Genomic DNA, 24,732 nt, shown 5'->3' on the forward strand with positions numbered 1-24,732 from the left:
TTTTACACTGCAAGAGGCTTTATTACATAGACTTCAGATCCATGAACATTGTGCATTTCAGGAAAATACCACCAATCCCAAAGACTCCAACTGGTGGCTAATCCACCTTAGTGCAAGTAGTTTCCTGCTAACCCTAAATACAGAATATAAATATATTTTATTTGGATGAGATACAATCAGTTCTTGCTTCCTAAATGAACAGACAAGTTGTATTAGATGCAAGACCCAATATATCCTGGTGTAATACATGTACCAATAGTATATACACATGAGACCCTCGTCCTTCCATTTCCTGCCTGCCCCAAACCAGGTGACCCATCACCTACTCACAGCAGAGGCAGCCATGTTTTAGATGGAGCCAATGTAGACAAACATCACCTATCCATTCCCTGGGAACCAGAGGCACAGCCCACTGTGTGCCTCCTACCTCAGTGATGCCTCTTGTTCCTAGTCCATGGTTAGGCTGCAGTCTCATGGGTTCTACGGCAGCCTCCGCTGTAAGCAAGTGCAGATACCCATCATCCTCCTCCTGACGTTATCCAGGATAACGTGTGTAGGCAAGAAATATTTTTAATACTAAAATGATTCTATCAACTTCACCCCTTTAAATATCTCAGTTTGTATAATACTAATGATAAATATATTAAACCGGGCACTACCTCTGATTAACAATGGTTCTGTTAAAGTGCACTTTGAATACACCATTAAAGATTATTCTCATTAAAGAATTCACTAGAACAGTGAGATTTCCAGGATCCGGTCTATTACTACTGCTGTATAGAAAGAGATCTCTGTATGAAACATCTAGTGATGAGGATTAGCAGACTGGTACAGAAGTTATTATCCAGGCCAGAGGAGACGTAGAGCTGGATAGTGCAGCATAGACATTATAATATATTGGTCTGAAGTATAAAGCTCAATTCTGGGTCGTAGTCCTCTGCTTAGACCTATGGAAAAGAGATATAATATATAATATCTATTACAAGCATCTCTATTCAGACTGAAGCTTAATATACATGAGGGTAATATATACAATAAATGGCTGCAGCTGTAGGTGATCCATATTCTACTATATTTATAACACATCTCATTCATGTCAGAAGTGGATTAATGTGGACTCAGACTAAGCATTTGGTTATTCCTCTGTCCCTCCTTGTAATCACAGTGTGCTTCATTAACATGTCACCAAAACTGCATTCCCATACATTTGTGGTTAGTGGTTGGATTTCCCAGTACTAATTTTTTTGGGGGGCTCAGTCCAACACAGGATCAGCACCTCATCCTGGCTCTCTGCTTCTGTGGTCTAAGGCTGGGTCTCAATGGCAGACCCACAACACAAGGATTTCCTTAACCATAAACTTGTTGTGCATCTATTTAGCTAGGTAAGGAATCCCACCTGCCTTCAGAGAGAAGTCATGGAAACATGACAATGTTGGGGTACTGGTGTTAAGGAACTCATTTAAGGGGTACTGAACTCTGACCCAGCTTCAAGTTGGTAGTTATGGTACCCCCAGGATCAGTGCATGACTGGATTTCTAGATCACCAAGTAGGACTCCCAAATTTACACTTCCCTTTAACTCATCTCTCCAGTCTCCCCATTAAAGCAGAGGAGGGCCATCAATGTGTCCAGACACACTGACCACACAGAGGCCTTTGTCTATAATGGACAATATGTACTTAAATGTTATCACTCCCCCGGGCTCCTTTTAGATAGCAATCTTTAGCAAGAAGTAACATGAATCCACCAGTGCTCTACCAGACAACACTGGAGAATGTTACATAGCAATTAGGGTGAGACATCCAGCCGCGGGTAATATGAAACGTAGAATTCTGGTATATAGTATGTGCAGATATGAGAGATCAAACATGACCCGATTAAGCAGAGTAATGTTCTGCAGAACATGAACTGCTGGGTTCTAGGTTTCCCAGGACAATATATATAAAAATCAGAAGCTACCTTCAAATCAAAACCAGTTACGGATCCCCCATCAGTTCTGTTTTTTGTATTTGAAGTACACGAACGTGCCATCTTGTGTCCTAGAAGGAGAGAGGCAGAATACAATTTTAAGAACCTCTGGATGACTTCAGGCAGAGTAGTCAATAAGAATAGAGCAAGTGCCAGTTAGTGGAAGATGGTCCAATAGTTTAGTAAACAAATGAATCTTTATTTTTGCTACTAAACTTTTGTTTCATAGGAATGGTCTTAGATGTATTAACTTCTATATTGTTAAAATTGATCTTCATTCCACTGGTTTAAAACACACACAGGTCTTGGACAGGACGACTAAACACCTTGAAAGTACCTTTGTTAAGTTACGTTGATTGCTTCATAAATGTTCTACTAGAACGTGGCATGCAAGTTACTACACAACGTCTGTATAGGAGACTCACACCTTGTCTGACGTGGAAGCGATTCGGTCCACGTTACTCCAATATTTATGGAGTCAAGAAACTGAATTTCTGCAACAGCAACTAAGATCTTCCCTGGAGATACTGACCAGACTTCCCATAGCACAGAATTTCTGTAGTCAGATCATTTCCTAAAGAAGTTCAGGGAAGATTGCAGAGCACCAAGTCCAACCAAGCCCATTAGAAAAACCAAGCTTCATTTACATCTGGGTCCATGGAGCCATTATTCAGCTACAGATGTAAATACATTGAGGACCTCACATAATTTGTGACCTAGATGACAGAATTAAAGGGATTGGACAAAACTGAGTTTGCCAATCCCACGAGACTGGAGGATCAACCACATGGGCTATATATGGGCGTTTTTAGTATTCACACTGCACAGACCGGACATATCTACTTACACACTTTTCTCCACGGTACAAGCTGGACGTTCTAATCTTTTGCACAAAGCATCTACGTCCGCACATGGCTGTTCTTCATCCACGTTCATGGTTATATCCAACTCAGTCAGGCACTTGTTAGCATTAACAGCAGCGAGGATTTCATCACAGGAAATATTGGTCAGGTCACCGTAGCCAACTCTACATAAACAGATATGACCCCATTCAGTTCCACCTTTAGTCACCAACAGCCTTGTTACAGCTAGAAGTCATCAAGGCACCATCAATATGAAGCCAAATGGTCTACAAGTTCTGCCCTCATTATTAGTTACCTTTAAATAAGCTAGCACAAGGACTTTACACTATTCCTAGATAGGTCAATAATGCAGTCAGGTTTGTGATCCTGAATAAACCATCACAGAATTTATAAGGAACATTACAAGTCTACTAAAAGCCTTCAGCATTCTATGGCCAAATACACATCCTATGTTATACTGCTCAGTCAGTGATAGACGTGCAGACAGGGATATTAAAATACTTATGGGTCATGTGTATAGTTCATGTTGTAGACATTATCCATGCAAAGGACATGCTCAGATAGGTGGGAGAGCAACTCTATGGCCACAGCTCCCTGGTTATGGTCTCTCTGCAGTCCCTGTGTAATATATATTTTTCATTGTACAGATTGCACCACACCTCCTGCGGGAAACAGCAAGGATCTGACTCACAACTGGGGTCAGGTCAGTAACCTTTATTGCAGTCTGGCAGTTTACAATATTCTTACCTCACCACCTGCAGGTGACAGCTAGTCTTTCTGAGCGCCTCACACAGAAGTTTTACACCAGGGTCTTGAAATTGGTTTCCTGCCAGATCCAGACTGGTCAGAGACTGAGTCGTGGTAATAAGCGAGCATAGGTCAGCACAGGAGGATGAGGTCAGATCACAACCATACAAACTGAGAGACAAAAGACACCTCAATTAGTATATTACTTTATAGTTCTTTTGCCTCCAAACTGCTTGAACGGGTTGTCTACAACAGTCTCGCCTCCCTTCTCTCTTCTCACTCACTCCTTGACCCGCTTCAATCCGGTTTTCACCCCCTCCACCGAAACTGCTCTGACCAAGGTCACTAATGACCCTGTCCTCACCAAATCCAAAAGACACTACTCCCTTATCCTTCTTTACCTCTGCCATCTTCGATACTGTTGACCATGCACTCCTTTGGCAAACTGAAATCTATAGTCCTCTGTAACACTCCTCTCCTGGTTTTCCTCAACTACTCCTTCTCAGTCTACCCCCCCCTCCCTGTTTGTGTTCCCAAGATTCCATTCTTGGCCCCATGTTTTTCTCCCTCTACACCTCCTCATCTACTTCTTTGGCCTCTATTACCACATCTATGCTGATAATTTTCTCTTTCATCCCAACCTCTCCCTTTTGTCTCGTGCAGTCTCTCTCGGCCATCTCATCTTGGATGTCCCAACGCTTCCTTAAACTCAGTATTTCCAAGACTGAGCTTATTGTCCCACATCCCATTTCTGTTAACACTACCCTCATTTGTCCCTCAAGTCTGATGCCTTGGAGTCATCCTTGATCTCCTTCAAACCTCACATTATGTCCCTCAAAATTGTGCTACTTCCACCTTCAGAATATATCAAAGATATGCCCCATTCTCACAAAAGAAGCCATAAAAACCCTTGTTCACTCGCTTGTAATCTCTCACCTCGACTACAGTAACCTCCTCTATGGCCTAACCGATTCTCACCTTGACCCTCTAAAGGCCATCTTCAATGCTGCCGTCTGCCTCAGTTTTCTCTCCTGCCACTCTCTGCTGTCCCCCTGCAACAGTCACTACATTGGCTCCCCATGGTCTACAGAATTAAATTTAAACTTCTTACCTTTAAAGCTCTTAATCCTCCCCTCCCTACATCTCAAATCTCATCACTACCTACACTCCTAGCCATCCCCCTCTGCCTGTGACCGCCACCTCACTACTTCACCTCTTCCCACTCCCGTATCCAGGACTTTGCCCGGGCTGCTCCCCAGCTGTGGAACAATCTTCCATGATTCATCAGGTTAGCATCTACTCTCCAAGGCTTCAAGCGTGTCCTTAAGACTCACTTCTTTAGTCAAGTCTGCCCTCCTAACTCCCTTGTCCCGGCTCTCTCCCCAGTTAGTACCACCCTATTTGGTTCACCCCCTTTCCTTTAAGATGTATGCTCTCAGGAGCAGGGCCCCCTTTCCTTGTGTGCTCCTACTATTCCATCACCCTCTGTACCTCTTGTCCTGCTTCCCTAGCCCTGTTTTCTTAAACTTCAGCCTACTTCTCGCTGATTTCTACCATCACTATCATTCATTGTTCCAGAAATAATTTGATTTGCATCACCATGTTACCTGTGTGTATATTTATATATTTTTATTCTTCATATTTTGTTCTTTATGTATCATGTGTCACGGGTCAGTTTTTTGTATATGTCATGTACGGCGCTGCAGACCCTTTGGGATTCCTTATTAAAGATAGTAGTAAATAATAGTTACCCCACTGATGGCTATGACCCAGTGAAGTGCTATTTAAATCACTTGTCCAATGTAGTCTGGCAGCACAGTAATTATGCTTCATAGCATTGGGGGGGGGGGGGGGGGGTCTTGGGTTCAATTTCTACCAGGGCCCTCTATCTGTAGAGTTTGTTGCAAACATGGCAAGAACATACAATGTACAGTGATTTGACTAATGGGGACCTGGAGAGATGTCAACATGGCTGAGAGAGAAGAGATGCCAGAGGATGGACATGTAGGTAAAGTGGGTATACAAATCAATATGTAATTGAATATGTCCACCATGCTCTCATCTGTCTGCAGCAGGTTGCCCTGTTGGAGGAACAGGCTTGTCCTGAAGAAATATACTAAAAATGGACTGGGAGCTTCAAACACTGGGACTAGTGATATCACAGCAACTAAGCCGTCTGCAGTCTCACCTTTTTTCTTGTATCAAACCAATAGGACACCATTCTGAAGTAGGAGGGGCTTCAGCAGTCTTTTACAGGGGGGGGGGGGGGGGAGGGGTGGAGGGGGGCATGGTAATGATGTATTAAAGCTCAGCATTAGATATAAGGAAGATGCTGAAGACACTATGCACCTGGTGGAGAGTTAGGTTTAAATACAGCTGTTAAGTACACCCAAGCCTCACCTCCTGGATGGTACAGCCCAGCCATCAGTCCCTTATAGAAGTTTTACTCCAGTCTAGAATACCATTTACAGTATAGATCTCACCTCAGCTCACGTAGAACACAAGCCGGATCTTTCAGTGCCTCACACAAAGGTTTAACCACAGAATCATGAAGACTATTCCAGGTTAGATCTAGTTTGACCAGAGATCGGTTTGTGGTAATAACAGAGCGGATATCATCACAGGATGACGAGGTTAGTTCACAGTGAGACAATCTGCAGAGAAAAGAGAAGATCATTCCCAGCCTCAACCCATCCCTTGGAACCCATTATATATATGAAGAGTTTCAGTCTAAGGAGGTTACCTTACACAACTAGTGAGATTACATCGGACTTCTGGTTCTGTGGTAAATAAAAATTGTTACCAACAAGGTGGTAACTGAACGAGAGGTGACCAGAGAGAACTGTTCCTGACAGAATGGAAAGAATACTATATATTGTATTTTAGATTATGACCCTTTTATAGATCAAAGGTTCTTTGGCACTCACGTATTCCAATGATAACCTAGGACATAATGAAGTGGTCTTCACAGAGTTCACCATACATCCGCACTATTTGGCCTGCTGGGGAGTAATACTGTATAGTTTGGATGCTCCAGGTAACACTACTATCCAGCCTTGGGATTGTCATACACACCCTACGTTAGATTCTATTCTATGTTATCTGTTCTGCAGACCTTCATTCTTTGCATGATTAAATCCAGCTATATGCAGCTTGTTGATGTCCAAGGGCAGTGTCTAGTAACACTATTGGATGCATGTTTATAATGGATTATGGGAAGTATAAAATGAATGAGCGAAATATGGCTGCAGACTGTCCTCCAATAGATTTACAGCCTGGGAGTCACAGAAGTGTCTGTATAATGTATTCCTGCAGGTCACAATAAGATATTGCCATGACTACATCGAGAGCAAGTGTCCTGTAAGATGCATTTAGTGTCTATTCTTTCTATACAAAAACAACAACTACAATATTAAGTTGTACATGTCTTACACAAGCTCCTTCAGGGTACAGGCCGGATCTCGGAGTCCCTCACACAGAACTTTTATACCAGTGTCCTGGAGATTATTATAGGTCAGATCCAATGTGGTCAGGGATCGATGTGCAAGCAACACCGAGCGGAAATCCTCACAGCATGCCGAGGTTAGATTACTCTCATGTATCCTGCAACGAGAAGATGACAGCATATGACCTGACGCATTTACAGCCTCCATTACCAATCTGCCATACTGGAATATACTATGGGATACTTCAGAAAAGTGTCCTCTAGCCACCATTTTAGGATTTATAGACGATTAATGTTCCTCATGCTTTGTCTTGAGCCTTTTCAATAGTAGAATAATAGCCTTCATGACGGAACCTTTGGTACATATAGTTTTGCAAACACAGTTCCCAGCTAACCTACGGCAGGGTACAGCCTCCATATCACTATAGTATACTTCTCACCTGAGCTCCTTCAGGGCGCTGTCTGGATGTCGGAGTCCTTCACAGAGAAGCTTTGCTCCAGAGTCCTGGAGATCATTATCGCTCATGAACAGTGTGGTGAGAGATCGGTTCACAAGGAGAACAGAGCTGAGATACTCGCAGCAGGCCGGGGTCAGGTCAGAGTAAGACATCCTGTGGGCAGAAGAGAAGATTATCTCAGAGATAGTGGCTGCATCCTGTTCCCCAGGTCAGGGGATGGAAGCACCAAGCATAGCTTCACTACATGGGTGAAGACTGGAGGCAGCCAACTCCCCTACCTACAATTACAAGCTCAAGAGAATCAGCCATAAATTCCTCATTCAGCCCCCAGTCACCTGTTCTTTACTGCCAGACAATGGACTAAATGGTAATAGCCATCAGTTTACACACCACAGCAGGAGCCATAAGAGCTACAGCGATGTGCCAAAACTAGCACATCCTCATGATTCACCAACACGTCTGTATTAAACCCCAACCCACCTTTACCTTGGTTCTAGGGGTTGTGTAGACAAAGCAGTGATTCATTAACTACAATATGTATCTGACATCCACATCTCACCTCCCTGAAAATACTGCAATAGCTGCTGTACATAGAGGATATGAATACTGCTTTTCAAGAACACTTCCCACCTACATTTCAGGCAGGTGCTGACCGAGTCACCAATGAGAGGTGTCCCACATAGGTTACATAGTCTTCTCTATTCAGACAACAGCAGGTGGGAGTAGCTAAGAGGGATTCTCATAAATATAAAGATTAATGAAAGTTGTATTAGTCTTCATTGTGCTTTACATATCTATCCCTGGGTAAATGTCTACTAGGTGTGTATATATTATATGTATACAATATTGGCCACCAACCAACTTATTAGACACCACAGGAATGGACCAATAGCATATTATTATAACACTGCTATGCAGTACAACAGGAGGATACCACAGAAAGTTAAATGCAGCTGAAAAGACAATAGTCAGGAAATGTATTAGCCAAGTAGCACACAAGTCACCATGCCCAATTAGTTTGTAGAGTGACACACAATAAGCAAGGAGCACAGATTAGGAGCAGTATTAAAGCATAACTGATATTCTGCGGTGGTATTTCAGAGCACTTTCAGATCAATTCTCCCTGTTGGTATGTGGTGGCCGAAGTGTTACTGAAACTAAGCAGAATATCCCTAAAGGACAGTTCCTAAGAATCAGGACGATTTGTACGACAGGTGAAGGACATTATAGACAGACCTCACAGTTATTAGAAGCAATTACATAAGGATATCCAGAGAAAGGGAGTTTAGGGATCACCCCCATATGCCAAAAAAATATTTATGCAATAAAGGAGGTTGATGGATCTCTGCTCATTCAATTTAAAATGTGTTTTGTTTTGTTTTTTTAAAAAGTTACCAGATGAGAAATTAAAACCATTCCTAACAGATTCGCTACGGGCAATTTAAGAAGCCAAGTAAATTGGCTCCAAGTTTGTTTGCAAAAATAATGTAGCTACAGATTCCTTTAAGTTGCCTGAGAAACCCAAGGGCCATTTAAAGGCTGACAGGATAATGTACTAGTGGCCTATATGCAGCACAGAAGAGGACTACTAGTATCAGCTGCAAGGTTACTCATTAAAATCAATTGATGATTTAATAAACTATTGCTCCACTTTCATTACCCATCTTATAGCAGGAAGCCAGTACACACCATACAGTACATGGCCTGCTCTACAAGCTCTCTTTACGTTATGTCATTAGAGCATAGGCAGAATATAAGGAATAGGAAAAATAAAAACATGTTCGCAATTGTCATGGAGAATATTAAAAGGGCCAACAGTTAGGGCCATAGTCTATTTTACTTGTTCTCAATGGGAATGAAAAGTGTTATTTATGCTCACCCCAAAGGGACTTATGATGCAGCTGACCCAAATCCTTTATAAAGGTTTCCATTATAGAAGTTACTTTACCATCAGATACACACAATTTGGTTGAAAGTCACTGATCAGAACATGCAAATACAGATGTGTAAAACCAGGCACTCAGATGGGGGGGCTGTTGTACTTTCCAACAGACTCCATGGGGTAAATGTATCAAGCTGAGAATTATCCGGTGAGTTTGAAAAGTGGAGATGTTGCCTATAGCAACGAATCAGATTCTAGCTATCTTTTTGTAGAATGTACTAAATAAATGATAGCTAGAATCTGATTGGTATTTCAAACCCGCTGGAAAACTCTCAGCTTGATACATTTACCCCCATGTCTGATAAGTCACCATGACCAGAGTTAGTTGAGGAATGACATGTCATACAAAGGGCACTGAGCCCATATTGGAGCAGTATTAATGTGGAATGGATATTTTGAAGCACTGTGTCCTTCACCCCTCACCAGTTATTTAACAATAGGTAATATTTACCTAACAATCTGCAGGTTACAGCACGGATGTCTGTATCCATCACACATTATACCTCTGTATCCTGCAGGTTATTATAGAAGTTACAGTATAATCCTCACCTCAGCTCCTGCAGGGTACAGCCTGGGTCCTTCAGCCCCTCACACAGAAATTTGACTCCATCGTCTTGGAGTTTATTCAATGCCATATCCAACTTCCGTAGAGAACGGTTAATTTTAATAGCAGAGCCAAGCTCCTCACAACTGGATGAGGTTAGATCACAGTCATCCAATCTATAGATAAGGGACAGTTACAGTAGTATCATGAGATCAGCATATAAACCCTGGTACAGGCCATCCTTTGTGGGCCCTGCCATTTATACACTCCATAGTAAATATAGAGTATATTACTCACGTCAGCTCCTGCACGGTACAGCCTGGATGTCTCAGCCCATCACACACACGTTTTAGTGCACAGTCCGCCAGTTTATGATGTCCTATGAGGAGTTTGGTGATTGTCCGGTTGGTAGAGATAAAAGAGTGAAGATCCTTAAAGAAGAGTGGGGTGACTACACAAACCTGCAGCCTACAGGGATATACAGAGACAGAAGGTTACTGTAGGGTGCCTCATCAAGAGCCTACCATTATTGTACAGCAATGGACACCTCAGATGTCATTTCTGAGCCAACCAACTGCATGGCTCCCTGAGGTTTACTAGACTTACTCCAATTCCTGGATTTTACTGTTGGGATTGAGCAGCCAGAAAACATATCCACCTTTTTCTGCATCTTCTGGAAACCCACATCTTGTAAAGCTGAAGAGAAAGGAAAGATTGAAGATGGGTTTAATACATAGCATTAGGTTTTACATGTAGACAGATACCTGTTATCTCAACGTTCTACCCAACACGGGCCCCGTTCTGTGGAGAAATGGGATGGAATTCACAAGTCAGGTTATGGAGTTTTCCGTCTATTAACAGAACGCTCAATTCAGGAGAATGGTTGGGATTGAGAACTCTTATATTGGGCATTGATCTGGCCACTCACTTTACAAACATTTAGTTATACCATAGTAGAGGCTTTGTAAGTGGAAAATGCAAGTTGAACAGAATGTTCAGTAAAATGAAAGGTGTCCAATGTTAATGTTTAGCTGCTTTAATGGTGGCCGATAATGAATCTACTTACCAGCAACAACGATAATATAGTAATCTGCTACCTTATGTATCAAGTGTTCCCCACACCTCTCAGATTGTAGTTAGAGTAGTCAGGTCACCTTTACCTTATGCTTTAGGTTTGTATTAGGATTCACTCAGTGTACAGCACTCTAATATGTTGCACTTAGTGAATTAAAATGTAAACTAATTTTATGTATAATTAAAAGATTTCCATAGTAATTTTTTTTTTTTACCACCAGCTAAGAAAAGTTCAGTGCTAGAAACGTTTCCCCTGTTTAGCAGAGTATGCAAGAAAGTCTTCTCAGAAAGCCTTAGCGCTTTAATAAGGCAGAGACACTGAACTGCACCCAGTGTATTTGGTAATAATCCCAGACAATGGCTGAGAGATCTTTCCCTACTAGTTATTGTCTGTAATGTAGAGTCACCTACACTTACCCCAAAAACAAAAAAAACCCCTGTAATGGCTTTGTGTGACTGTTTTACAGAATATAATGGGAAAGGACGTTGGGCATTTGCAGACTCATAATGTGGAAAATACTTACGATAACTTTGAAGCTCTGTGAAACAATGGAGATAATATTTCCAAGTCTCCGGGCCGTAACAGATAGTCCTCCAATGAGATTGAGCAATAACCTTTAGCATCAGCCAGGCAATAGAACAGCTCTCTGGTACATATGTTTTCCATGACTCCAAAATATAAACAAGGACTAAACAACAAGTCTTCCTGGTGTAATACACGGTCTCGGAAAGCCTCATCTTGCATCTCGTAAATGCAGTGAAGTGCGTCATTACAAAACCTAGAGGGTTTTCCACCTGAAATCCACTTCTCCAGGGCAGGTTTGGCTCTCACGGTAGCATCACATCCCACACCGCTGGTGAACTCCTTCAATTGCTGCTCATTGAGCAGACCACAGAGGAATCGCACAGTTTGTGTCAAGTGTGGGTGATGGGCAGACTGCTCGGATAGAGAATTGCCTTTACAGACTTCAGGGTGGCCTTCTTTATTCTTGGTTTCCTCTACCAGCACATAATACAGTGCAGCAAAGAACTCCTGTACGCTCAGATGACTGAAGCTGTAGTAGATGCTGGTTTCAGTGTCCCGGTGAAAGATGTTCTGGTTTAGAAACACAGACTCCACCTCTGATAGAGCAAGTCCATACCTAGCAAGATCACCTTCCTCAAGCCAAAGCTTCTGATTCAGAATACCATCGTTAGCCAGAGAACACAGCTTCTTTATACAGGTGTTGATAAGCTGTTTACCAACATCATACTTGATTGAATTCTTCAGGTACAGCAAATATATAGAGGTGGCTGTTTTACAGTGGGCCAATGTGTCATGTTTCACCCCTTGTTTCAGTATGGTGCACACAATCCAGCACATCAGCGGGACAGAACACATGGTCAACAGTGCTTCATTTCCTTTTATTCCAGCAAGAGCCTTATCTGCAACTTCTTTGTTCTTGAAAAAGTTGGATATATAGTCCTCAAGATCTCTTCCAGTAAACCCTAGAATCTCCATGGAACATGGAGGCTGGACGTAATCCTTCAGCTTCTCCAGGGAAAACGCTCTAGTGGTTATCATCAGTGATGTTGCATTCAGCACTTCCTTACGAAATAAGGACCTTAGAAGGATCTCTTTGTGGGTCTCCTGAAAAGGGTCTTGATACTCCTCATAGTTATCCTCCAGAGACCATCTCAGCTCATCAAAACCATCAATAATCAACAACACTTTAGCTGGATCCTGAAAAATGGCTTTAACCAGATCATCTGAACACTGCATATTGCAGGTTTTGGCTAGGAGTCCAGCAAGGTTTATGTTACCAGTGATCCTGTTGATTTCTCTACAGCTCATATAAAAGACAAAATTAAATTTGTCTCCATACAGCTTCCCAGAGGCCCAGTCCAGCATCATCTTCTGGGAGGTCACAGTCTTCCCAATCCCAGCAGGTCCCTGCACCACCACAGTTTTGGGAACAAATCCATGGACATCAGGAACATACAGAGCCTGGATAGTAGATGGGGAATATTTGTCTGAAGATGTGTTGACCTCCGCCTGCTCAAGTAAAGAGCCTGAATAGGGTAATGAATGGTCTTCACGCTTCACCTGTATGGCACGTAGCCTGGGGTACTGCCTCTCAAGGCCAACAATCTTCCCTGAACTGAGGTTATTCTCCATAATGCGTTGGAAGCCATCTTTCACAGAAGTCACGTACTTCAGTTTCCAGTCTGTATGAGAGAAGAGGAATTAGAAACACGTCTCGAAGAAATATAAAAAGATACCTACAATGCAGTGACCCCTGACCGTTGAATTGACAGTTGTCTCACTGGGTCAACAAAAGGAGTCTCATTATTCTATGTAAATATTTACGTTCCTACTGTATCATCTCAGGAATAGTCTCCTGCACTAGAAGTGTCCTGTATACCATCTATCCCATTACTGGAGCTTGATAGGTGTGCGAGCTACGCAACATGTAGATTGTCATGAACACATGGGTGGATCACCACAAAGGATCCACAACCAGTGAGGTCTCAGTAAGTTTGAATGGAAGTCATGAACATGCAAAGCTTTGACTAGCCTAGGTATTTTAGAACCTCCATAGAGGCATATTGGGCAATACTGAGAAATTTTTATTTGTTTCAACTAGGTTTACATATCTATGTCACTAAGATTATTATTATCATTATGAGAAATAGCGTTAGGTAGACACAGAATAAGCATGCCATCATATTAAGCAATTATATGAGATGTGTTACCTTGTACAGAAGAACTGGCCATGATGTCAAGACAGATGGGGACCAGGTTTGACCTCAACTGAAAGAAATACAGAATAGACATTTAGTGGTGTATCATATAGGAATGTGGATACATCAGGACTGGATAAATTTGAGGAGCCAGGTAGTCAATGTGCTTAATGTCCTGGAGTCATTTCTCATGATGTCCATGGATGATGAACATCTGCCATGGCATCTCAATGTGACAGACTCCTGAATTCTACATTATATTGTCCACACCACCTGAGGTTCAGACATACCTGTGTGAGAGGGTATTAGAAACCAGGAGGACTATGTAACACTATATAGCACATTGTACTGGCTCATAAAATAAGACACAAGACATCTATAGGGAACACGGATACAATATAACCCTCAGACTTACATTTGTATATGCAACATCTCAGTACAATCCACCACTGTGCGGGTGGTGAGGTCAGGATGGGAATTTTGGAAAGATGTAAACAATGGTGGAGGGAGCTCTGAATTCCCCAAACTGCCAGGATTGTTTATTACATGCGGTGAGTGAGTGTGGTCAGAGTATAACAAGTTGAAGCAATTGAGTACGGATTCAGACTGGGACATAGCTGCAGATATGGCAGAAGGTTATATTTATGGGTGGTCAGGGGCAGGTGTAAGTAGCAGATGATAAATACCAGAACTAGAGAACAGCTTGTAATGCAAGATTTGCAAATTATTCACAGATTCTTATTGGGACTTTCGTTCATGTTCAGCAATAGATTAGAATTTACCAAACGTGTAGCACACAAAAAAAAAAAAAAAAAATCAAAAAAAAAATTCTCTGCTCCATTTTGGGAAGTTGTTCCTGCTGTGTTAACTAGGTTATTCACGCTTAAAGAATGATTTATAGCAATTGCATTCATAACACTGCATTTTGTTAGGAGGACAGTAGGGAATAATGAGCAGTTACACACACACTGCTACACATGAGCTGCTATAATACCAGCACAGGCCCCTTGAAGCCTGTGGGGGCAGGGAAAGGGGTTTAGGGGTGAAGGCCATCTCATATACCCACTCTCCAAGGTGGCTTGGACACTTATCATTCCCAAAGCACTAAACTGTTAATAAAGCATGGACCCTGGAGAGGGGAGAGGGTGGCCTGGCCCCACAAGGTCAGTGTGCAGCATTAGGCTGTGTGGGAAGCACTTCCCCTGGAGTCTAATGTCCTGAGGCCTGTAGTAGTGTCACAGTCAGGATCACTGGTGGAATGGTGAGGCTGTGATAGATCCCCAACTTCTCCCATTGCCTGGCTGGAACGTGTGTTTCTCTACCAACTGACTCTGCCTCTCACTCCAACCTCCTCTAACTCCACCACACCAGCAAAGCAGCAGAGGTCCGCTTCACTGGGAGACTCCAAGCACCCTCTTCCTTCCCCATATAAAGTCACATGACACTCATATCAAAACACACATCTACCAAACACACACACACACACACACACACTACAGATGCAGTTATCCCACAACAAATACACAGGTATATAGAGGATTACACAGATCTAAGATGTTTAGTGTAATATATTACACATGTACCATCTCTACACCCACTACAATTAATACATAGTGAGACTGTATAGAAGTGTTACAAGTACAAAGATACTTCTAAAGTAATATATATTGTGTTTACATGTATGCCATCTCTATATAACTTAGGACATACACACTATCTCTAAACCTAGTTACTAATAATACAGACATTACCTGTCTCCTATCTCCATATAACTCAGCAGATCACACACAGATCTCACCTGCTCCTTGGAGCACCCACAACTATAACACACCTGACTCATTACCCCAGGGACACCTCCTGTTATACCCACTCTCGGCCACTAGGGGCCGCACACACGATACTAGATGTGATATTTCTATTGCTCACTGGGCAGCGGACATTTTGTTGGAGACCAGTGGCTAGAAGTGAATCACTCACACTGCTGGGCATAGTACAGTGATCTGCAGCTGGGGTGAGGCTGATAACTTGTATGTCTTATAAAGTAATAATGAGTATATATGTCACATTTCTACATTTGTATGTATTTGTTACATTGCTTTGCTGTATAAAGTGTCCCACAGACAGTTTATCATCAGATTGTGGGTGGGGGTCTGTCATTTGGCAGTGCCCCCCAAAAGAGGGTCCCTACCCAGCGCTGGAGAGGGGATGTGCAGGAGGAGCTGGGACTGCAGGGGCGCGGCTCTGGTAATCTCCCAACTATCCCAATTTTAGGAACTTTCCCGCTATCCTGATAGCTGTAACTGCAATTCATACCCAATTTCGGTGGCACAGTTCTGATTTGCAGACCTCAAAAGCATAGGAGCTGAAATGGGCAGGGCTTTGCCAAAAAGTGGGTATGATTGTGTGGAAAGAGGGTGTGTTTGGCTGTATAGTTTTTTAAAACACCTGTGGTGTCCTGTACATATGATGGTAAGCTTACCACGTAGTGTTGCATATGAACATCAACAAAGATAATGGCCTGTTCAGTCAAACCCTATATACCCGATAGTATGGGTCTTCCAGGGGGTGTCATTTCATTTACAGAGTTGGTATCTTAGGAGCTTTTATCGGTAAAAATTCATACTCCGTTTTAGTACTTGTACCCGACAGATAAGTTTCCTCTATACTTTTGTTATACTCCTTTGTATACTGGGCAGTGGGATTAAACATTAATTGCTAATAGCAATTTGTGTCTTTCAGTTGTCTATAAGCCTCCTTTTTGTACTGCTCTAAAGGCCACAAGACTACATTACTTCCTTTGTCTGAAGGTTTGATTATAATGTCTTTGTCAATCTTTCATTCCCTGAAGGGCCATAGTTTCTACCATAGTTAAATACTTAATCTGATGTCTGACATTTGGTTGGCATAGCAGTTTATCTAAATTTCTAGAGACTAAGGAGTCATAGATCTTTACTTGAGGGCAATTAATGTCATAGGAAAAAAACTTGGAATTCCTCTTACAAATGGCTCTCATTGGTGTTTGTGGAGAAATATCATCTTGATGGAGTTGTTCCCTCATGAATTCCTCTAAAATTCCTACAGCACCTCGTTCTTCTTCTGTAAAAATCTCCACCTGACTGGACATAAATGATGGGTCATTCACAAGTGTCCCTTGTAAATTAGGGGAGATCAAATTTGGTTGTTGTTGAGAAACTCGAGAAATCATATCTGGTTGCTGTGGCTCATTACTGTATTTTTGGGCCAATAATAGTTTTCTAGAAAAGAGTTGTAAGTCTATTTGCGGGGATCAACTTTATCCGTTACATTCCCAAAATTGATGAGGATGCTGTTTTCATGTGAATAGATCGAGATAATATCTGTTATTATCCATGCACAGCTTTATAGTAACAAAAATGAGATTTGTGATTGTACCATTTTCAGCGGGGCTGTTTATTATGTGCATATGAGATATCACCTTGTCCCCTACACATCAGTTGTTGTCTATCAATCTCTTTATCATACACACTTTCAACTATCCGTGTGATAATCTACACATTTCTACATCATTACTTCATTTATATCATTCACTAAAAGCTCTTAATCTTGATTGGTTCTATAATCAGTAGCGGAGCTGTGATTGGTGGAAAGCTCAATTTTTTTTTTCCAGTCAGCCGACTGAGAATTTGTCTGTACCTGGACGTGTCTCTGGAATTGAACTGGCGGCTACGTGCACAGTTTAGAGGCCTGATTAGGTTCCTTCGCATGGGAGGGAGAGAACTGGTGCAGGTGGTGGTTGCTAAGAGTTCAGGAGATTTCAGAATATGAATGGCACTGGAGACTGGCAAGAAGTCAAGACAGTGACCAGATTTAGCAGGAGACACCAGGCTGGACCTGGATTGCTTGACCGGACAGGAACCGGAGTCCTGGACTGGACATCTGCACAGAAACTGTACCAGGTTGGCATCTAAGGAATCAACGTTGCACTGTAAACAGGTTAGGGCTCAAGGAAGTTCTTTTATAGTAACTGCTATCCCCTGATTGGAGGCTGTGGTCAGCTGAGTTCAAGCAGCACTCTGACTGGCTGAGAAGGTGCATTTGACCAAATCCAAGATGGTAGCATCCATGCACTGGTTTTGGAGAGATCTCTGGAGTGGAGACAGACTGGGCAACATCCTGCAGAGAGATCGGAGACCAGCAGAGCCTGAGGACACTGAGAAAGACAGCGGAGGGTAACAGGACCTGAGAGTCCCATGCGTGACACTGAGCAATGTCTGCTGTCTCTGTACTACCCCAGATTGATGTAATATAGAGACACTTCTCCCTACTGAGCAATGTCAGAGTGTATGTATGTACATAGAGTACTGGTGGCTTACCTGATAATGGAAAGAAGCCAATAGAACGGAAGTTTTCTAAATTGTAGCCATCAAGCTGTTGAAAGATAAATTACTGGGGCATATTCAATTAGTTCTGGCGACTGCGTGTGGTTGCACAATTCCCATTGTCACAAAACAGCAGATTTCGGATGTGAAGGGAAATCTGCGATGTTGCGGTACCAGATTGGCACTTTGTGCTGAGCATTGCCGGACCCAATTGAATAAGCCCCACTATGTTGCAAAACAAAGTACACAGTATGAATTTCCTATAGCCAAAATGTCAGTATGACCATGATCTTTATTTAGCAGATGAGTCTGACACAGTTGTGACTAAAACTATTGCAGTTTTTTTCCCAATGCTGCACCATTTCTTCCCAAACAATTGTTGAATTCTAGAAATATTTTGATGCACACTTATTGCAATGGACTAGACACAAAAAGTAAGCCAACTCCTTGGCCACTCAAATTACACTGAGGATGCAGAGGAGAGGAGTCTGTAGGTTAAATAAATAACTGTTCAAGTGCCAACTCCTAGCTCCCTTCATCCCACCCAAGGTAGCAGTGCCCTCCAGAGAGGAGGAAAGAGAAAACTAGTAATAGTCAATGCTTTACACTAATACTGAAGCCAAAATCATTGACACCTTTTAGGGAACTGTTAGATTTCACTTGGTATTAACCATGGATGTAAAGTACTGTTCAGTGTGTTCCTGACCTTCCACTGCCGCTCTGTTATAAAGTACAGTAATAGCTTCCTACTCTACTACACGCCCAGAATCCATTGTTAAATGATCAGTGATTGCCATATAAATGGCGAGGATTAAAGAACTGTTTGCACACCAATATCATTCCAATCACATCACAATGCCCATCAGCCATGCTTGACACTGAATACTACAGTGGTTTCCCCATATTAGGGATTTAATACAGTGGTTATGTATCAGTCATTTAAAGAATTGTCATTATCTGGTGAATTTGATTGACTTCTAACAATGCCATATCCTACTGGATAATTTTAGCATGCATTGAGAACATCTATATTATATATAATACCATGTGCAAGATCAGCTGTAGTCTTCAATTGGCTTAACCCAAAACCGTACTTTAACCCAAACATCTACACAACAGCCACAGATCCAACACCCACCTGAAGATCCCCCTTTCCCAGCAATGATGGGACACAGGGGTCTGATGTGGGTGTGAATAACCCAAGAGCCCCAAGTTGGAGAAATGTGATGTAGAACAGTGTCAGCTTTTCTGAACCATGTACCTCTGATGGAAAATGTTTACAGAGTAACCCCCTAAAGGGAGTACACTTCTTCCAAAGACCCAGTTATGTCTATATGTTCACCAGGTCTTACATTAAGACAACAACCCGTCCAGTGTGATTTAAGCTTTTTACAAAATGGTTCTTTTGAGATTTACATGTGGAATTATCCCCTGTAGCTGTATCTAGACTCTTGGGTGGTTAAGAAGCAAGTGTATGATGCCCAATCATAAACACGCGTCGTATGTTTCCAGCAGACTGGCCAGGGCTTCGTTGGCACAAGTATGGCAGGCCAGTATGGTGTTACACAGAATCCAAGTAGTCCACAATTATACACAGCTCAAAGAGTCACTGCAACAAATGACAAAATCCACACAATATTTTACACTGCAAGAGGCTTTATTACATAGACTTCAGATCCATGAACATTGTGCATTTCAGGAAAATGCCACCAATCCCAAAGACTCAAACTGTTGGCTAATCCACCTTAGTGCAAGTAGTTTTCTGCTAACCCTAAATACAGAATATAAATATATTTTATGTGGATGAGATACAATCAGTTCTTGCTTCCTAAATGAACAGATAAGTTGTATTAGGTGTAAGAACCAATATATCCTGGTGTAATACATGTACCAATAGTATATACACATGAGACCCTCGTCCTTCCATTTCCTGCCTGCCCCAAACCAGGTGACCCATCACCTACTCACAGCAGAGGCAGCCATGTTTTAGATGGAGCCAATGTAGACAAAACCTCACCTATCCATTCCCTGGGAACCAGAGGCACAGCCCACTGTGTGCCTCCTACCTCAGTGATGCCTCTTGTTCCTAGTCCATGGTTAGGCTGCATTCTCATGGGTTCTACGGCTCCCTCTGCTGTAAGTGCAGATACCCATCATCCTCCTCCTGATGTTATCCAGGATAACGTGTGTAGGCAAGAAGTACTTTACCACTAAAATAATCTATCAACTTCACCCCTTTAAATATCTCAATTTGTATAATACTGTAATGATACATAATATATTAAACCGTCCGCTACCTCTGATCAACAATGGTTCTGTTAAAGTGCACTTTGAATACACCATTAAAGATTATTCTCATTAAAGAATTCACTAGAACAGTGAGATTTCCAGGATCTGGTCTGTTACTACTGCTGTATAGAAATAAGAATTCTCTGTATGAAACATCTAGTAATGAGGATTAGCAGACTGGTACAGAAGTTATCATCCAGGCCAGAGGAAACGTAGAGCTGGATAGTGCAGCATTATAAGATATTGCTCTGAAGTATAAAGCTCAATTCCAGGTTGTCCACTGCTTAGACCTATGGGAAAAATTATTATAATTATATCTATTACAGGCATCTCTATTTAGACTGAAGCTATATACATGGGGTAATATATACAATAAATGGCTGCAGCTGTAGGTGATCCATATTCCATTATATTTATAGACCATCTCATTCATGTCAGAAGTGGATTAATGTGGACACAGACTAAGCATTTGGTTATCCCTCTGTCCCCCCTTGTAATACTTCACAATTGGCTTCATTAACATGTCACAAAAACTACACTCCCATACATTCCTGGGAAGTGGTTGGATTTCCCAGTACTAGTTTTTTTTTTGGGGGGGGCTCAGTCCAACACAGGACCAACACCTCATCCTGGCTCTCTGCTTCTGTGGTCTAAGGCTGGGTCTCAATGGTGGTCACCAAGTACCCACAACACTAGGATTCAACGATTTCCTTAACCATAAACTGGTTGTGTTCATCTGGCTAGGTCAGTAATCCCACCTGCCTTCAGAGAGAAGTCATGGAAACATGACCTGTTGGGGTGCTGGTGTTGAGGAACACTCATTTAAGGGGTTACTGCACTCTTGTTGGTAGTTCTGGTACCCCCAGGAACAGTGCATGACTGGATTTCTAGATCACAGAGGATGACTCCCAAATTTACACTTCCCTTTAACTCATCTCTCCAGTCTCCCCATTAAAGCAGAGGGAGGCCATCAATGTGTCCAAAACAGACTGACTACATAGAGGCCTTTGTCTATAACGGACAATATGTCCGTAAGTGCTTTCATTCCCCAGGGCTCCTTTTAGATAGCAAGCTTTAGCCAGAAGTAACATGAATGAATCAGTCATCTACCAGAGAACACTGGAGAATGTTACATGGCAAATAGGGTGAGACATTCACACGCCGGTAATATGAAACATAGAATTCTGGTATAGAGTATGTGCAGATATGAGAGATCACCATGACCTGATTAAGCAGAGCAATGTTCTCCAGATTATCAGCACAAGGAAATATTCTGCAGAACATGAACTGCTGGACTCTAGGTGTAAGTTTGTTCTCCCTTTCCCAGGACAATAAAATATATAAATAGTCAGAAGCTACCTTCAAATCTAAGCCACAGTGAGGGATCCCCCATCAGTTCTGTTTTTTGTATTTGAAGTACACGAACGTGCCATCTTGTGTCCTAGAAAGAGAGAGGCAGAATACATTTTAAAGATCCTCTGGACGACTTCAGGCAGAGTAGTCAATAAGAATAGAGCAAGTGTCAGTTAGTGGAAGATGGTACAATAGTTTAGTAAACAAATGAATCTTTATATTTGCTACTAAACTTTTGTTTCATAGGAATGGTCTTGGATGTATTAACTTCTATATTGTTGATATTGATCTTCATTACACTGGTTTAAAAACACAGGTCTTGGACAGGACGACTAAACACATTGAAAGAACCTTTGTAAAGTTACGTTGATAGCTTTGTAAACTTTCTACTAGAAAGTAGCAAGTCATGTAAGTTACTACACAACATCTATATAGGAGACTCACACCTTGTCTGAAGTGGAAGAGATTCTGTCCACGTTACTCCAGTATTTATGGTGTCAAGAAACTGAATTTCTGCAACAAACACCAAGATCCTCCCTGGAGATACTGACCAGACTTCCCATAGCACAGAATTTCTGTAGTCAGATCATTTCCTAAAGAAGTTCAGGGAAGATTGCAGAGCACCAAGTCCAACCAAGCCCATTAGAAAAAAGAAGCTTCATTTACAGCTCTGGGTCCATGAAGCCTTTAATCAACTACAGATGTAAATACATTGAGGACCCCACATAATTTGTGACCTAGATGACAGAATTAAAGGGATTGGACAAAACTGAGTTTGCCAATCCCACGAGACTGGAGGATCAACCACATGGGCTATATTTGGGCATTGTTAGTATTCACCACACTATACAGAGCGGACACGTCTAGTTACACACTTTTCTCCACGGTACAGGTTGGACGTTCTAATCTTTTACACAAAGCATCTACGTCCGCACATGGCTGTTCTTCATCCACGTTCATGGTTATATCCAACTCAGTCAGGCACTTGTTAGCATTAACAGCAGCGAGTATTTCATCACAGGAAATATTGGTCAGGTCACCGTAGCCGACTCTACATAAACAGATATGACCCCATTCAGTTCCACCTTTAGTCACCGACAGCCACGTTACAGCTAGAAGTCATCAAGGCACCATCAATATGAAGCCAAATGGTCTACAAGTTCTGCCCTCATTATTAGTTACCTTTAAATAAGCTAGCACAAGGACTTTACACTATTCCTAGATAGGTCAATAATGCAGTCAGGTTTGTAATCTAGTATTCTAATCCTGCAAGCCTATATAAACCACCACAGTATTTATAAGGAACATTACAAGTCTACTAAAAGCCTTTCTGCATTCTATGGCCAAATACACATCCGTCCCTTCCCATGTAATACTGCTCAGTCAGTGATCGACGTGCAGACAGGGATATTAAGTTACCTATGGGTCATGTGTATAGTTCATGTTGTAGACATTATCCATGCAAAGGACATGATCAGATAGGTGGGAGAGCAATTCTATGGCCACAGCTCCCTGGTTATGGTTTCTGCAGTCCCTGTGTAGTATATATTATTCATTGTACAGATTGCACCACACCTCCTGCGGGGAACAGCTAGGACCTGACTCACGACGGGTCAGGTCAGTAACCTTTATTGCAGTTTACAATATTCTTACCTTACCACCTGCAGGTGACAGCTCGTCTTTCTGAGCGCCTCACACAGAAGTTTTACACCAGGGTCTTGAAATTGGTTTCCTGCCAGATCCAGACTGGTCAGAGACTGAGTCGTGGTAATAAGTGAGCATAGGTCATCACAGGATGATGAGGTCAGATCACAACCATACATACTGAGGAGGGACAAAAACACCTCAATTAGTATATTACTTTACAGTTCTTTTGCCTCCAAACTCCTTGAACGGGTTGTCTACAACAGTCTCACCTCCTTTCTCTTCTCACTCACTCCTTGACCTGCTTCAATCCGGTTTTCACCCCCTCCACCGAAACTGCCCTCACCAAGGTCACTAATGACCTTTTCCTCACCAAATCCAAAAGACACTACTCCCTTCTTATCCTTCTTGACCTCTGCCATCTTCAATATTGTTGCCCATGCACTCCTTTGGCAAACTCAAATCTATAGGCCTCTAACACTACCCTCTCCTGGTTTTCCTCACCAACTGCTCCTTCTCAGTCTACCCCCCTTCCCTGTTGGTGTTCCCCAAGATTCCATTCTTGGCCCCATGCTTTTCTCCCTCTACACCTCCTCCCTTGGTGTCCTCATCTGCTCCTTTGGCCTCCAGTACCACATCTATGCTGATAACCATTTTCTCTTTTATCCAGACCTCTCCCCTTCCCTTTGGTCTCGTCGTGTCTCGGCCATCTCATCTTGGATGTCCCAACGCTTCCTTAAACTCAGTATTTCCAAGACTGAGCTTATCGTCCCACCCCCATCCTTGATTTCTGTTAACACTATCCTCATTTCTGTTCCTCAAGTCTGATGCCTTGGGGTCATCCTTGATCTCCTTCAAACCTCACATTCTGTCCTTCAAAATCCTGCTACTTCCACCTTCAGAATATATCCAAGATATGCCCCATTCTCACACGGAAGCCATGAAAAACCTTGTTCACTCGCTTGTAATCTCTCACCTTGACTACTGTAACCTCTATGGCCTAACCGATTCTCACTTTGACCCTCTTAAGACCATCTTCAATGCTGCTGCCTGCCTCAGTTTTCTCTCCTGCCGCTCTTTGCTGTCCCCCTACAACAGTCACTACATTGGCTCCCCATGGTCTACAGATTTAAATTTGAACTCCTCACCTTTAAAGCTATTAATCCTCCCCTCCCTATATCTCGTGTCTCATCACTACTTACACTCCTAGCCATCCTCTCTGCTATGCCTGTGACCGCCACCTCACTGATCACCTCTTCCCACTCCTGTAACCAGGACTTTGCCCAGGCTGCTCCCCAGCTGTGGAACGATCTTCCACGTTCCA

The 24,732-nt window shown here is 42.3% G+C and overlaps 2 protein-coding genes across 2 annotated transcripts in view; both read right to left on the reverse strand.

Moving 5' to 3' along the window:
• Positions 1-23,830, reverse strand: LOC142095508 (NACHT, LRR and PYD domains-containing protein 3-like). Its single transcript, XM_075178453.1, has 15 exons — positions 23,702-23,830; positions 23,418-23,521; positions 22,692-22,815; positions 13,777-13,834; positions 11,565-13,248; positions 10,573-10,662; positions 10,264-10,434; positions 9,972-10,142; positions 7,463-7,633; positions 7,010-7,180; positions 6,061-6,231; positions 3,578-3,748; positions 2,815-2,994; positions 1,959-2,038; positions 1-947 (listed from the first exon to the last, which is right to left on the reverse strand). The coding sequence occupies exons 1-14, from the start codon at positions 23,828-23,830 to the stop codon at positions 1,990-1,992; spliced, it is 3,444 nt and encodes a 1,147-aa protein (XP_075034554.1). The 3' UTR covers positions 1-947; positions 1,959-1,989.
• Positions 21,769-24,732, reverse strand: part of LOC142095296 (NACHT, LRR and PYD domains-containing protein 3-like) — a 12,395-nt gene continuing 9,431 nt past the window's right edge. The window contains exons 10-12 of the mRNA XM_075178254.1: positions 23,418-23,588; positions 22,636-22,815; positions 21,769-21,852 (exon numbers count right to left, since the gene is read on the reverse strand). The gene's annotated coding sequence lies outside the window, so the exon portion shown is untranslated. The remainder of the gene's footprint in view (positions 21,853-22,635; positions 22,816-23,417; positions 23,589-24,732) is intronic.

This window comes from Mixophyes fleayi, chromosome 6, assembly GCF_038048845.1.
Source record: "Mixophyes fleayi isolate aMixFle1 chromosome 6, aMixFle1.hap1, whole genome shotgun sequence".
In the NCBI taxonomy this organism is placed as follows: Eukaryota; Metazoa; Chordata; class Amphibia; order Anura; family Limnodynastidae; genus Mixophyes; species Mixophyes fleayi.

What these genes read in the sequence shown, in the direction of transcription:
- LOC142095508 (XM_075178453.1), bottom strand. Translation starts at nt 23,830, where the DNA reads ATGGCAGAGGTCAAGAAGGATAAGAAGGGAGTAGTGTCTTTTGGATTT. An exon ending in TGTCACCTGCAGGTGGTAAG is followed by an intron (nt 22,816 to 23,417) that starts GTAAGAATATTG and finishes CTGTTTATGTAG; the next exon opens with AGTCGGCTACGGTGACCTGA. An exon ending in AGCGCCCTGAAGGAGCTCAG is followed by an intron (nt 7,181 to 7,462) that starts GTGAGAAGTATA and finishes TTCTCGTTGCAG; the next exon opens with GATACATGAGAGTAATCTAA.